Source organism: Pelophylax lessonae, assembly GCF_965119305.1.
Source record: "Pelophylax lessonae genome assembly, chromosome: 1".
NCBI lineage: Eukaryota > Metazoa > Chordata > Amphibia > Anura > Ranidae > Pelophylax > Pelophylax lessonae.
In genome coordinates, this window is record NC_138768.1 from 739,072,822 (window position 1) to 739,086,474 (window position 13,653).

The 13,653-nt window shown below is 41.0% G+C and overlaps 1 protein-coding gene across 1 annotated transcript in view; it reads right to left on the reverse strand.

Moving 5' to 3' along the window:
• The window catches only part of KIT (KIT proto-oncogene, receptor tyrosine kinase), an 85,046-nt gene that overhangs the window by 34,510 nt on the left and 36,883 nt on the right, over positions 1-13,653 (reverse strand). The window contains exons 4-6 of the mRNA XM_082272999.1: positions 9,587-9,720; positions 5,467-5,626; positions 541-730 (exon numbers count right to left, since the gene is read on the reverse strand). Coding sequence (XP_082129125.1) covers positions 541-730; positions 5,467-5,626; positions 9,587-9,720 — 484 coding nt within the window. The remainder of the gene's footprint in view (positions 1-540; positions 731-5,466; positions 5,627-9,586; positions 9,721-13,653) is intronic.

Here is a 13,653-nt window from a genome sequence, read left to right on the forward strand (position 1 = left end):
AAGAAAAATGAATCAACAAAAGCCTTAAAGCACCGTACACAAGGGCTAAATGTTGGAAGACATGGGCCGGTTAAAAAAAAAACGGCCGATAATCGGCCCGTGTGTATGCCACCCTTTCCAACAGAAGCCGGCTTCTGTCAGAAGAGCATGCTGGAAATCCAGCAGCTGACCAAAAAAAATTCAGCAGCCAACCCACTCCCGATCAGTGCTCTCAGCCAATGATGGAGAGCGCTGATTGGAGTGTTCTTGCGGGAGGGCTGTCCCCCTGTCAGAACACAACAGCTCAGCCAGGGAAGATCGCTCTACTAACTTCAAATAGTACAGAGGCTCTGACCGGAGCTTACAGTTTTTTTTTGTTTAGCCCGCAAGGTTGAATTAAAAAAATAAAAATTCATAGTGTGTACCAGGCTTAAGGCTCTGCCCTACTCAATAAGGGTGTCAGATTGGAGGACTTTGGTTCTCCAGCCCAGAAATTTACCATGATAAGGTTTCATATGATTCCTGCAAGATAAGAATATCCAGTAACTATTATTACTTTACCTGTTATCGCCCTTATTTTGTGACTCTACAAAGTGGTCTGAAGTGTTCAGAAGGGTTTCGTTCATGTGAGTCCAGTACTCCTCATCAGGACGGGGGTAGGCATGAATATAAACCTGCAATATGATGTTCTCTCCAGCATTTATATCAATTGTAGTGTTGTTCGTGATGGTCAAGTTAACAAAGCCAAATTCTATAAAAGAAACAAAATTAGATATAATTATAATCACCTTAGAGAAAAGACAGTTCATAAAAAAACATGGGGAAAAAAAAAAGAAACATATTTGATACAGAGTTATTTTTTAATGCAGGAAGCCATGACAATAAACAAGAATCCACCATGTAGTAATCTGGAGAACTCTGATTTGCTGCTATGTTTTCTATATAAGAAATATAGGAAATTTCTGCACTAAACGAAATAATCGAACGTGAAAAGCTGCATACACAAGACCCACAAACAAAGATCCAGAAATAGAAAACAGAAAAAAGTGTAGCGCTAATCATAGATATAAAAAACCATTGATAAATACATAAACCAAAAGTGAAAATTTAAATCACATGGCATAAAAAACGTGCAATGACTTGTATAAAATACCGTATATTGTTGAAGCAAAGGAAAAGTCCCAAAAAGTAATTATAAGGGTTCAAAACCATAGGTGAATGGTGAATAGTCCAAATAAATTCTTCAAATCCAACACCACCAGGGAAGTGCAGGTAAAAGGACACCACAAAGTGCAACTGATGGAAGGCAGCTTACCAGAACACTATGGTCATTCAAATTAATGAAATGACCTCGCCAAGCTTTTGAATCAGTATGATGTACTCCAGCCCAAACAGGGAAAGCAGGCAGTGAAAAGGAAGCTCCGGTCTCCACAGTAAGCATGTTCATTAGTGGTCACATCAATCTATGGAATGATCGGGAATGCTCGGAGATGATCGGAGAGCCGAGCTGTCACCTTTCCCGATCATCTCTGAGCATTCCCAATCATTCCATAGATTGATGTGACCACTAATGAACATACTTACTGTGGAGACCGGAGCTTCCTTTTCACTGCCTGCTTTCCCTGTTTGGGCTGGTGTACATCATACTGATTCAAAAGCTTGGCGAATGTCATTTCATTAATTTGAATGACCATAGTGTTCTGGTAAGCTGCCTTCCATCAGTTGCACTTTGTGGTGTCCTTTTACCGATTACAGCTGTAAGTCGCTTGGGGTATGTCTCTATCAGTTTTGCACATCGAGAGACTGAAATTTTTGCCCATTCCTCCTTGCAAAACAGCTCGAGTTCAGTGAGGTTGGATGGAGAGCGTTTGTGAACAGCAGTTTTCAGTTCTTTCCACAGATTCTCGATTGGATTCAGGTCAGGACTTTGACTTGGCCATTCTAACACCTGGATATGTTTATTTGTGAACCATTCCATTGTAGATTTTGCTTTATGTTTTGGATCATTGTCTTGTTGGAAGACAAATCTCCGTCCCAGTCTCAGGTCTTTTGCAGACTCCATCAGGTTTTCTTCCAGAATGGTCCTGTATGTGGCTCCATCCATCTTCCCATCAATTTTAACCATCTTCCCTGTCCCTGCTGAAGAAAAGCAGGCCCAAACCATGATGCTGCCACCGCCATGTTTGACAGTGGGGATGGTGTGTTCAGGGTGATGAGCTGTGTTGCTTTTACGCCAAACATAACGTTTTGCATTGTTGCCAAAAAGTTCGATTTTGGTTTCATCTGACCAGAGAACCTTCTTCCACATGTTTGGTGTGTCTCCCAGGTCGCTTGTGGCAAACTTTAAACAACACTTTTTATGGATATCTTTAAGAAATGGCTTTCTTCTTGCCACTCTTCCATAAATGCCAGATTTGTGCAGTATACGACTGATTGTTGTCCTATGGACAAAGTCTCCCACCTCAGCTGTAGATCTCTGCAGTTCATCCAGAGTGATCATGGGCCTCTTGGCTGCATCTCTGATCAGTCTTCTCCTTGTATGAGCTGAAAGTTTAGAGGGACGGCCAGGTCTTCGTAGATTTTCAGTTGTCTGATACTCCTTCCATTTCAATATTATCGCTTGCATAGTGCTCCTTGAGATGTTTAAAGCTTGGGAAATGTTTTTGTATCCAAATCCGGCTTTAAACTTCTCCACAACAGTATCTCGGACCTGCCTGGTGTGTTCCTTGTTCTTCATGATGCTCTCTGCGCTTTAAACGGACCTCTGAGGCTATCACAGCGCAGGAGACATGATTACACACAAGTGGATTCTATTTATCATCATTAGTCATTTCAGGTCAACATTGGATCATTCAATGATCCTCACTGAACTTCTGGAGAGAGTTTGCTGCACTGAAAGTAAAGGGGCTGAATAATTTTGCACGCCCAATTTTTTAGTTTTTTATTTGTTAACAAAGTTTGAAATATCCAATAAATTTCGTTCCACTTCATGATTATGTCCCACTTGTTGTTGATTCTTCACAAAAAATTACAGTTTTATATCTTTAGGTTTGAAGCCTGAAATGTGGCAAATGTTCAAAAAGTTCAAGGTGGCCGAATACTTTCGCAAGGCACTGTAAATTGAAGCAAAACTCTAGCTAATACTTCATAAGCAGTTACAGCAAACCAGATCACCAGAGGAAAATAAAGCAAAGAAAGCCTAAAAAAGAAAACAAATGCAGCCAACACATCTAAGAATTACTAAGCTCCAATATAATAAATGTTAGCTTTTGAGTTTACTACCGCTTTAACATTTTATTGAACAAGGCAGTGAAAAGAACAATTTTATGATGTCAACACCTGGCAACCAATAAGATTCAGAGTAAATGTCAATGAGCGCCATTTTCCTGCGCTTGATGTGCGTTTCAAAAATCTATTGACTTTTATGGGTTATGCAACTGGAAGCTCAGGGGGTACGGTTACCCTTTGTGATGTGTTTCTGTAGACGCAGCATGCCCTATTAATGCAAGTCTAAATTGCACACAAATATGCCAAACACAGACTTTTCATGTCAAACAAATGCAGCTAGTTGTCATTCAATGGAAAAAGAAGCATTTGACTGGAACACCCATCAACTATTAACTGTAACTGCTCTTTGCACTCCCTTAATAAACCTTCCTGTAAATGTCTGATTTAAATACATCTGCATTAGGCTCCTATGCTGTTCCTGCCTCTTGTACAATTTTCCTTTAAATTTACCAAAACCATATAATATGAGGTCAAACCTAAATACTTTCAATTTTTATGCAATCAGACAGGCCCTTGCACTACATAGTTGAAGATAAATGTAAAGGAAATTGAACAAGAAAATTGTATAATGTATGGGCAGCTTAACCACTTGCCGACCGCCGCCCAACTATATGCGGCGGCGGTCAGCCCCTCCTAGGGCAAAGTGACGTACCGGTACGTCACTAGCCTGGGAGCGAATAGGGGGTGAGCGTGCACCGCCGGAGGCGCGCTCCCGCCCCCGCTCGTACCAGAAGAAGCCGGGGCGTGTGACCGGCGGACCCGATGTCCGCCGGTCACTCGCGATCGGCGGGTGGAGAGGGAGAAAGGCAGGCGGCTAATGTAAACAAAGCTGCCTGTCACTCTGCCCTGTGTAAAAGCACAGATCACTCTGTCCTGCTATGTAGGACCGTTGATCTGTGCTGTTACACACAAAGCCACAGCCAATCACAGTAAGAAACACGCCCCTAGGGACAAACTTAACCCCTCCCTCTCCAATAAAGTTAACCCCTTTTTTTTTTACAGTAACAGTGCATATGTATAGCACTGATTACTGTAGTAATGTCACTGGTAACCCCAAAAGTGTCAAAAATGTCAGTCACGGGTCCGATCTGTCCACCGCAATGTCGCAGTCCCGCAAAAAAAAAAAAAAAAAAAAAAAAATCGCAGATCGCCGCCATTACTCGTTAAAAAAAAACAACTAAAAATGACAAAAATCTTTCCCTTAGTAAACGCAATAACTTTTGCGCAAACCAATCAAAATACGCTTATTGTGATTTTATTTACCAAACATATGTAGCAGAAAACAAATTGGCCAAAAATTTTAAAAAATTTAGATTTTTACATTTTTTGGGGGGGGAATTTCATATAAAAAAATGTGAAAAATATTGTTATTTTTGCAAAATTGTTGCTCTTTTTGTGTTTATAGCGCATGATCAAAAAAAATAAATAAATAAATAAAAAATCGCACAGGTGATCAAATACCACCAAAAGAAAGCTCTGTTTGTGGGGAAAAAAGGACGTCAATTTCATTTGGGTACAGCGTCGCGCGACTGCGCAATTGTCCATTAAAGTCACGCAGTGCTGAATCGCAAAATAGGCCCTGGTCAGGAAGGGGGTAAAATCTTCCGGGGCTTAAGTGGTTAAGAAGCTGTACTGATGTGCCTGGATGTTTTGCAATGAAAAGCATCTGTGAAGGAACATATCTCAGCAATACAGCCAAGTATGAATTGTAGGCACACTGCTCACAGTTTTCAAAAAACCCTATAAGAAGACACGAAGGGTCACTTTATTTATGCTCCACTCAGCCTGATAAAGATGTGATTGAGGAAGCCCCTAAAGAGGACATCTGCACAAACCCTAAGGAGGCACATTGTTGCAGGCTGGCCTTATGACTAACAATGTGTAAAGGAAGAGGTTCCTTTTTACCCCACATACTGGACACCGTAAAGGAATACAATGAATGGTTGCTATGGGCTGCAAGATGAAAGATAGCAAAACTGTCCATAAACCGTAAACAGCTATAAGAATACAGCAACCAGACGTGTGACTGATGTCCACATCAGGGAATGGTAATAAACTAAAAGTGAGAAAAAAAAAAAAATGGAGGTGGGTGGTAAACGTGGGTCTTCAATTTAGATACAGATAAAAAAGAAGCTTGTTGGATTATGTCAGTGATTCCACTAATAATACATTGCAAATATTCAACTAACAGTTACCTACCGAGAACTTCCAATGTGAATGCAGCATTCGCTACGCCCAAGCTGTTCTTGGCTTCACAGATGTATGTACCAGACTCATTATACTGAATGGCTGGGCTGCTCAGAGTGATGCTGCGCTCAAAATTAGAAGAGTTAAGAAACTTGCTATTTTCATTGGTTCTCTGCAATGAAATCACAAAATTAGCTATTATTATGAAAAGAAATAAAAAAAGATTCATTATGTAAAAACAGAAGTCTCTGAAGAAAGGCCTTGACAAGCTGTCTGCTGCAAGTAGCTTTTCATACAATTGGATAATGACAGATTAAACGATAATGACAACAATGCAGGTACTTCCGCGATGGAGAAGAGTTCATTACTGAGATATGGCTGATTATTAAATCACCTTTGCAGCTTCATTAAAATATGTTAATTACACATGACTGGGCCATCATATCTTTACATGCGGACAAAAGGAAAGGAACAACATGAAAAATAGGAAATGGAGGATGATCATGCCGGAGGGAATATGGAGAGAGAGGAAGGAAGGAAAAGGGGGGCTAAGAATATTGTGAAGGTTCTTCAAGATGTTAGTGCTAATTATGGCAGGGAATGTGAAAGGCACAGTTATAGACAGAATACCATTCAAGGTATGGCAGATGGTAATGAAAGTGTCCTCATCATTTAGAGAGTGACAGTCATTGGAGAGAGGATCTACTAAAACTAGAACACCCAGAATTTGGTACAGCTGTACATAGTAACCAATCAGCTTCTAACTTCAGATGGTTCAATTATGCTTTGACAATAAGCCCCCGTACACATTGACAGATCAAATCAAAAGTCATATCGCAGCCTATTGCTGGCAATGGGAGCGTCCCCAATCCGTGCAATGCTGACTTTGAAGCACCGCATCAATTTCCAAAAGTAGTTCCAGCACTACTTTTGGCGACTTCGGGGGCGACTTCAATAGACATCTGTGCAAGAGCCGGCACAGATGTCTTTCAAGTCGCCCCTGAAGTCGGACTGAAATGCGGCTTTGTAAATCGTGCAAGTTCAGATGAAGTCGCACGATTTCAGTGTAAACGAGGGCTAAAACCTAGAAGCTGATTGGTTACTATGCACACCTGCACCAGATTCTGAATGCTCCAGTAAATCCCCTTCCCCTACATTGTCTCAGTATCAACAAATAAAAATTACTATGTGACTAGGAATCAGCTGTTAGCTCTAATACACACACATATATATATATTACTCATATCCACTGTTAATCTAATTAACCTCATACACTAACCACAATCTGGGTGGTTCTTTCCGTTGTATACTACTATGATGCTATGAGTATGTATACTACTATAATAGACATTTAAATATCTGCTCTATTCTCTTATTTTCTAATATATATATATATATATATATATATATATATATATATATATATATATATATATATATATAATGTTCCAATTACATTTACAGTCAGTTAAAAATTTTTTGTGTTTAACATCTGTTGCATGCTTAAGGAGAGCCTGTACTTTGCTGGATTGGGCAAACTGTGGGAAGACTCCACAACTCCTCTACTACTTCAAAGGTTTATTTTACGTATCTATAGCCCAGAAGACAAATTAAGCCCTGCACTGACAAGGGCAAATACTTGTCCAACTATTTACAAACACATAAGTAGCTGACCTTCAGGCACTATAGGTTAGGGTGGCCATACATTTTTTAATCATTCCTTTGTTACTGAGGAAACAAGTGGTAGCAAATTACAGCCGTAACCTCCGTCAGCCCAGACAGAGATACGTTAAGATAGGTTAGAGGCAGGTAGTGCAGCAATGAGACTGAGGACAGGCAGATGCCCCACCATCCATCATTTCCTATGAACCCTCTACCTATCTTCAGCCAGTTTTGAATGCATTCTGGACAGATTGGTAGAACAATGGAATTATAAGTTCTGCATTTAAGAGCACAACCTTTCAACTCTGTTACCATGATGCTGTAAACGGAGATGGCCATAGTAACCGACACATGAGAACACAAAACATGCTTGCAGGCTTTTCCTGAAATACAGTACCTATATCATATGTAACAACAGCAAGTTCCCTAGACAGCTGGGCCAGAGTGTTAAAGCTAACTTACAAATTAAAGAACCTCCTGTTTATAAATCCTGTTGCATAATTTTTGCATACGTTATTTGTTAGCACAAACATAATCCTAAGTGTGTGGTGTGTGAGTATATATTATATTTCTCCAACATTGATGTTACACAATTGTCTCCCTATTGCTTAGTAGGAACAGGTAGCAAACAGAACCCTGTTTGGTTGGTTCCCGAGTCCGGATTCAAGACCTTGTCGGGCGGTTTCGTAGCAGGCCACCAAGGTACAGCATAGTCTCCCAGACAATTTGTCCACTGGCGCCTGAGACGAAGGCATGATCCAAGGGGCCGGTCCTGGACCGATCCTCACGAGTCGTGGTAGAACAGCCACCCGTCTCAAGGTTCCACCTGGTTTCCCTGTGAAACTACTCAACAATCTGAAGCAAGGACCCTCTACTCAATTACATTTAAAAACAGCATCTTCTGTTAAAGTGGAGTTCCACCCAAAAGTTTCTCCTCCCCCCCACCAGTGCCACATTTGGCACCTTTTGGGGGGGGCAGGTACCTGTGTTTGACAGGTATACGTCCTCACTTCTGTCGGACCCCGCCACGGCGAGGTATGTCAGAGGTTTGGCCCCCCCCTCCTTCCCCGCCGGCGGGCCATTCAGAAAGGGCAGTGTGCTTCGCACATGCACAGTAGGGAAATCGGCTGTAGAGGCTATGGCGGCGGCAGCACCCGAGAGCCGATGCAAACATTGGCTGTGGTGCCGACATCTCTAGATTCCAGGACAGGTAAGGGTCCTAATATTAAAAGTCAGCAGCTACAGTATGTTTTCTGTGGGGGGACTGGAGCACCGCTTTAACCGGAAGAAAAACCCCAATGCGGCTCACCAACTCTTTTGGCTTCTACATTAAAGGGAGATAAAATTAAACAAACAAAATTCCCATTAGACTGATTTTACCTGCCTTTGAAGCAAACCATAGGTGTGCGCACAGGGTGTGCCAGATGTCTGGGCACACCCTAATTACCATGGATTCCCCCTGTTTAGACCTCTGATATTTCACCAAAGCCCCCTAAAGGGGCTCCTAAAAAAAATGTAAAAGAAATAAAAACTACTGACGCCGTCCACTGCCCTACTGACACCAATCGTTACCCTACTGACACCGCCAGAATACATACACATGCACACACATGCAAATATGTTTGAGCTAATGCAATAGGCTGTGTAAACCAACAAAGCTTTGCACTTTTGATTAGACTTTAATGTTAATACTTATAGGCAAAAAACAACCCACTAAGCTTAGCTCAGCATTAACATAGCAGAGACCAATGTAAAACAAAGTCAGTCAACCGCTTTGTAAGTGATTTTAAACATAAACGTAAAGTCTAACCTCAGAACAAAAATCTAAAAAAACAAAAACAACACCCTCAACCTCACAAAAAAAGTACCACTGAGTCTTTTTTTTTTTGCCATGACATTTCTATGCAGATAAGTTTCAAAACAACTCAAACAGTCTGTATTTAGAGAATAAGTACAGGTCCAGATTTCTTGCTCAGCAAATATTACCCTTGCCTGGATCAATTGCATATTACTGTAAAATGACTTGTGTACAATCTTGCATTTCTTCTGAAAAATCCTTTCTCCCAAGGTTGGCTGACAATATGCAGACCTGACAAAAGTGAGTGTTGTTTTCACATGTAAATACACTCCGGGGCGCCCAGCTCTAAATCTACAGACTTGTGTTTATAGTGCACTGAGAATTTGAGACACCCACCAGCTGTTACCACACTGTCGTCCTTCCCTCCATTACAGGAGCCTTTCAAATCACAAAAGCTTTTATGTGGCCAAAACAGCAAATTAATACGTAAGCGGCACAACCACGTTTTAATAATTTAGCGCTATTTGCAGGCCATTATTCAAAGAAGTGTTTTCATTTGAGACAGAGTACGAGATGTTGTTGAAGATACAACGTGACTGATATGTTGTGTGAAAATGTCATATTCAATTTGATCCAAGGCACTGTAGGTATTTAAGGCAAGCTACGACTTACCAGGGTTGCTGCATTGATCCAACGGACCTCTACGACATTAACATCCTTCACCATGCAAGTAACCTCAAACGGCTCCCCAGTCTTGATAACTTGCGTGGATTTTGTTAATGTAACTCTGGGTACTCTTTTTGGAACTGGGAAAGAAATAATAAAAACATTAGCCATTACCGGCATTCCATCAAAGAGAAACAATATGACTGGAAATTTATATTTCTTACAGATCACAGCTTACCCTTTTTAATCCAAAATCAGCTAAACATTTTTCTTTTATTGTATTCTATACCATTTTCTTGCACAAAATAAATCGTGAATAAAGGGAGTGACCTCCTAAGAAGGCTAGCTGCCTATCTCTGAGTTACTGACCGGGAACAAGAACGTAAATTAGAAAATAAAAACTCTTGCTACAGGTCAGCAAACGTACTTAAGAAATGTAAACAGCATGACAGCCAGAGATTTAGCATTTTCAGAGGGAAATGTCAATGTTGCCAGCCTGAATATTCTTTACTTTGGGTTTCCTTGAAAAGTGTCGGTTAGGCGCTCCAACCACAAATACAAGGATGTTCACCCTCAATGAGTAAGTGGTAATAACCCTTCAAGTGATTAAGTTCATCCAGACAGCCAAAATTAACTTTCAGGACTGGTGGAATTGAGATTGAACCATGTTGGACCTCCTGATAGTATAATGGGAACAAAGTCAATGCAGAGGATTTAATTATTTACATACTTAAAATATAACTAAAGGCAAGACTTTCTTTTTTCCTTTTGATAGAGTGGAAAGAGAAAAGAGCCCCTGACAATTTTTATTTCTGTCTGTGCCCCCACCCTCTCTATTTGTTGTATTTACCATTATAATTTAAAGTGAAAGGAAAAGAAAATCCTAAATTTTGGGTTGTCCTCAGAAAAGTAATGGGAGGGGAAATCTTACAATAGGTACACTAGTTCTGGTAACCTGGGAGTTCCCAGGGAATTCCTTTAATTTATAGGGATTTCCTCACTTCCTGTTTGGCTATAGGACAGGAAGTGAAGGGAAGTCTCTGCAATGGGACACAAATGGCAAAAATGTTGAGGATTATAAAACAAATCTGTTTTTTAAGTGGCAATCCAAATTGGAAAGCCCCAATGTGGACAAACCAGTAATGTTGACCACACCAGCACCCAAACCCAGATTTATACCATCTAGGGATGCTTTGCCATTAGTACATTATGTTCCTCTTCCTCCACCCAGACGTGGGTGGTCTGGTCGTGGTAGGAGAGGCAGAGGGCGAGCTCCTCATAGGAATCATCCAGAACCTTCAAACCGCTATGAGGTATTGAGGGGATATGAGCAATTTCCGGATGATAGGTATATAACTCAACATCCAAATGCCAGTTGGGGCAGACAGGGTGATCATTTTGGGGAAATTAACAACTATGGACAGTCTGAAACCCCTTTTTATGGCAGAACTCATGAACCCTACAGACCACATAAGTGGAATGACAGGGATTATCGACCCATCAGTGGTAATGCCGTATACAGCTCTCACAATAAAGGGCAATGTTTTTTTTCCGGAAGGAAAAACAGATTCAAAAGAGGAATAGAGCAAAATGAGGTTCTAGAGTAGGTAGACGGCTCAGGTCAAAAAAGAAGACGATTGTAACAGATCAGGGTCTTTTTAACCTGAGCAGTACCATCCTGAGCGATGAGGTTTAAAAGCTTGTGTTAAATGCAGGTATCAAATTTTTGCCGCCCCGTAATGTGAATAAATGTGAAGTCTTTGTAGACATTCAAAAATACGTTAGAAAGTTGAATGTACAAAGATATTTAACTTACAATCCAGTGAGGAATGTAATTCCAAACTCAGAGGGCATCAAGCATTCATCATTAGCTAATGCATCGTTATTTAACCCGCCTGGTAATCTTCGCCCTTCCCTGAACATTTTCAGGGATGTTGTTCTGGCAGATTTGGATAAAACCAACTGTAGGAAGATCTATACAGATCAACGATTTAAAATAGGGATGGAATCTCTAAAGGGGCATAATGACATAGTGGTCCGCCCTGCCGATAAGCTGTAATGCACCTCCACAACCTCTCCAGGTTTAAGGCTGCCACAATGAACCAACTTTAATTAACTACCTTGGCTGGATCTGCATTTGCTGTACATTTAAATCACAAAATTTACAATTGTCAAATTCTTACATTAACAGATTACTATTTGCATTTTACCGTATTTCAGATAACAAGAAAACTGCTTTAAAACAAAGGAAAATTTAAAAAGAGACATGTTTTGTTCACATGAGTGCCTGGAAAGATAACTTGGTCTCCATATGCCTATTACTAGAGAGAAGAGACTGCTCTATACTCTTGGGAAAAATTTAGGATCATTAGTAGATGGGGGTCACGTGTTAATGGATAAGACAGTGCTACAGCTTGAGCACAGCATCATGACTTCATTTAGTCAATTGTAAGAAAAGTCATTTTTGCTGGTGGCTTGGGAGTAGAGACAATTATTATATTTAGAAATGTGCACAGATATCTACTGAATAACATTAAACTCAAATAGAAAAGAAGCCCAATGAACAGGGAAATAATATGCAACATTCACATTTCCATTGCTCCTAAGATGTGACTGATTTAAAGTAAAATTTTCTGCTCTAGCTAACTTCTCTGAAGAGTTGCACCTTTTCAGGTTAGGGATAACCTCATAGGTTAATATGAGTGAAATTGACAAATACAACCAAAAAAAAAACATTAGCAGGAGGTTTCATTCCGATTTTGAGAGCTATTGGATTGGAAATATAAAAATATTTCTGTAAAAAAATGAGGCTTTAGTACTACTTGAAGAACAAGTCTTGCAACTGGAAGCAACCAAGTTGCCAAATGCAACCATTCAACCTATCCCTTTCATTTTCCTGCCATACCTAAAATATAAAAGGGTGAAGATGTTTGGCTCCCATAGGAAACACAGAAGATTCTTTTAAACAATTTGGGGTTGATTTACTAAAACTGGGGAGTGCAAAATCTGGTGTAGCTCTGCACAGAAGCCAATTAGCTTGGTTTTATTGTCAAAGCTTAAAGTGGTATTAGTCTCCATTCACACTAATACGACTTGTCAGGCGACTTGTCAGCCTGACAAGGCGCGGTCCGTCGCGGTCCGTTGTGTGGTACAGGAACCATTCTCATAGGAGCGACGCAAGTCGCTCCGACTTAGAAAAAGGTTTCTGTAATACTTCGGGGTGACCTGGAGCGACTTGCATAGACATTCATTCTGTGAAGTCTGTGCAAGTCGTGCCAAAGTCGCGCTGCACGCGACTTCACAGGTCACCCCCGAAGTCGTGCCACTTCAGTGTGAATGCGGTCTTAATGTCTTGTTTTTTGTTGTTTAAAAATAACAAACATGTTACACTTACCTTCTCTGTGCATTGGTTTTTCACAGCAATCCTTGTAATGTAGGAGCGCTGAACCTTATGCGGATGGGTTTCAACGGGATAGGTGGTTTGTGGTCCTAGAGGCTGTTCACCAGCAGCTGTAGGGTCTTGGTGGACCCTGGAGGGGTTCGTTGAAGCTTTGAAAGGATGCAAGCGCCACACCAGCTTGTACAAACTTTTAAAAGATTTTTATTTTTATTTAAATTTTTATTTAAAATCTTCGCATTTTGGGGGCTCAGCACTCCCCCTTTATCAGGGCTAAAACAGGATGATGCAAGCACTTGGATTGGAAAGGCCAGTTTAATTTTTCACAGAGAAACCCAGATCCTCCTCTTCTCAGGTCCCTCACCAGCGCTCCTGGCCCCTCCCTCCTGCTGAGTACCCCCACAGCAAGCAGCTTACTATGGAGGCACCTGAGCGAAGCCACTGCTCTGTGTGTCCATTCAGACACAGAGCCACGACTAGGCCCCGTCCCCTCTCTCTCCTCATTGGCTCACTGACTTTGAATGACAGCAGCGAGAGCCAATGGTGCCCGTTGCTGTGTCTCAGCCAATCAGGAGGAAGAGTCCTGGACAGCCGAAGCTCTCGTGCAACATCACTGGATCAAGATGGGGCTCAGGTAAGTATAAAGGAGGCTGCTACACACTGAAGGTTTTTGTTT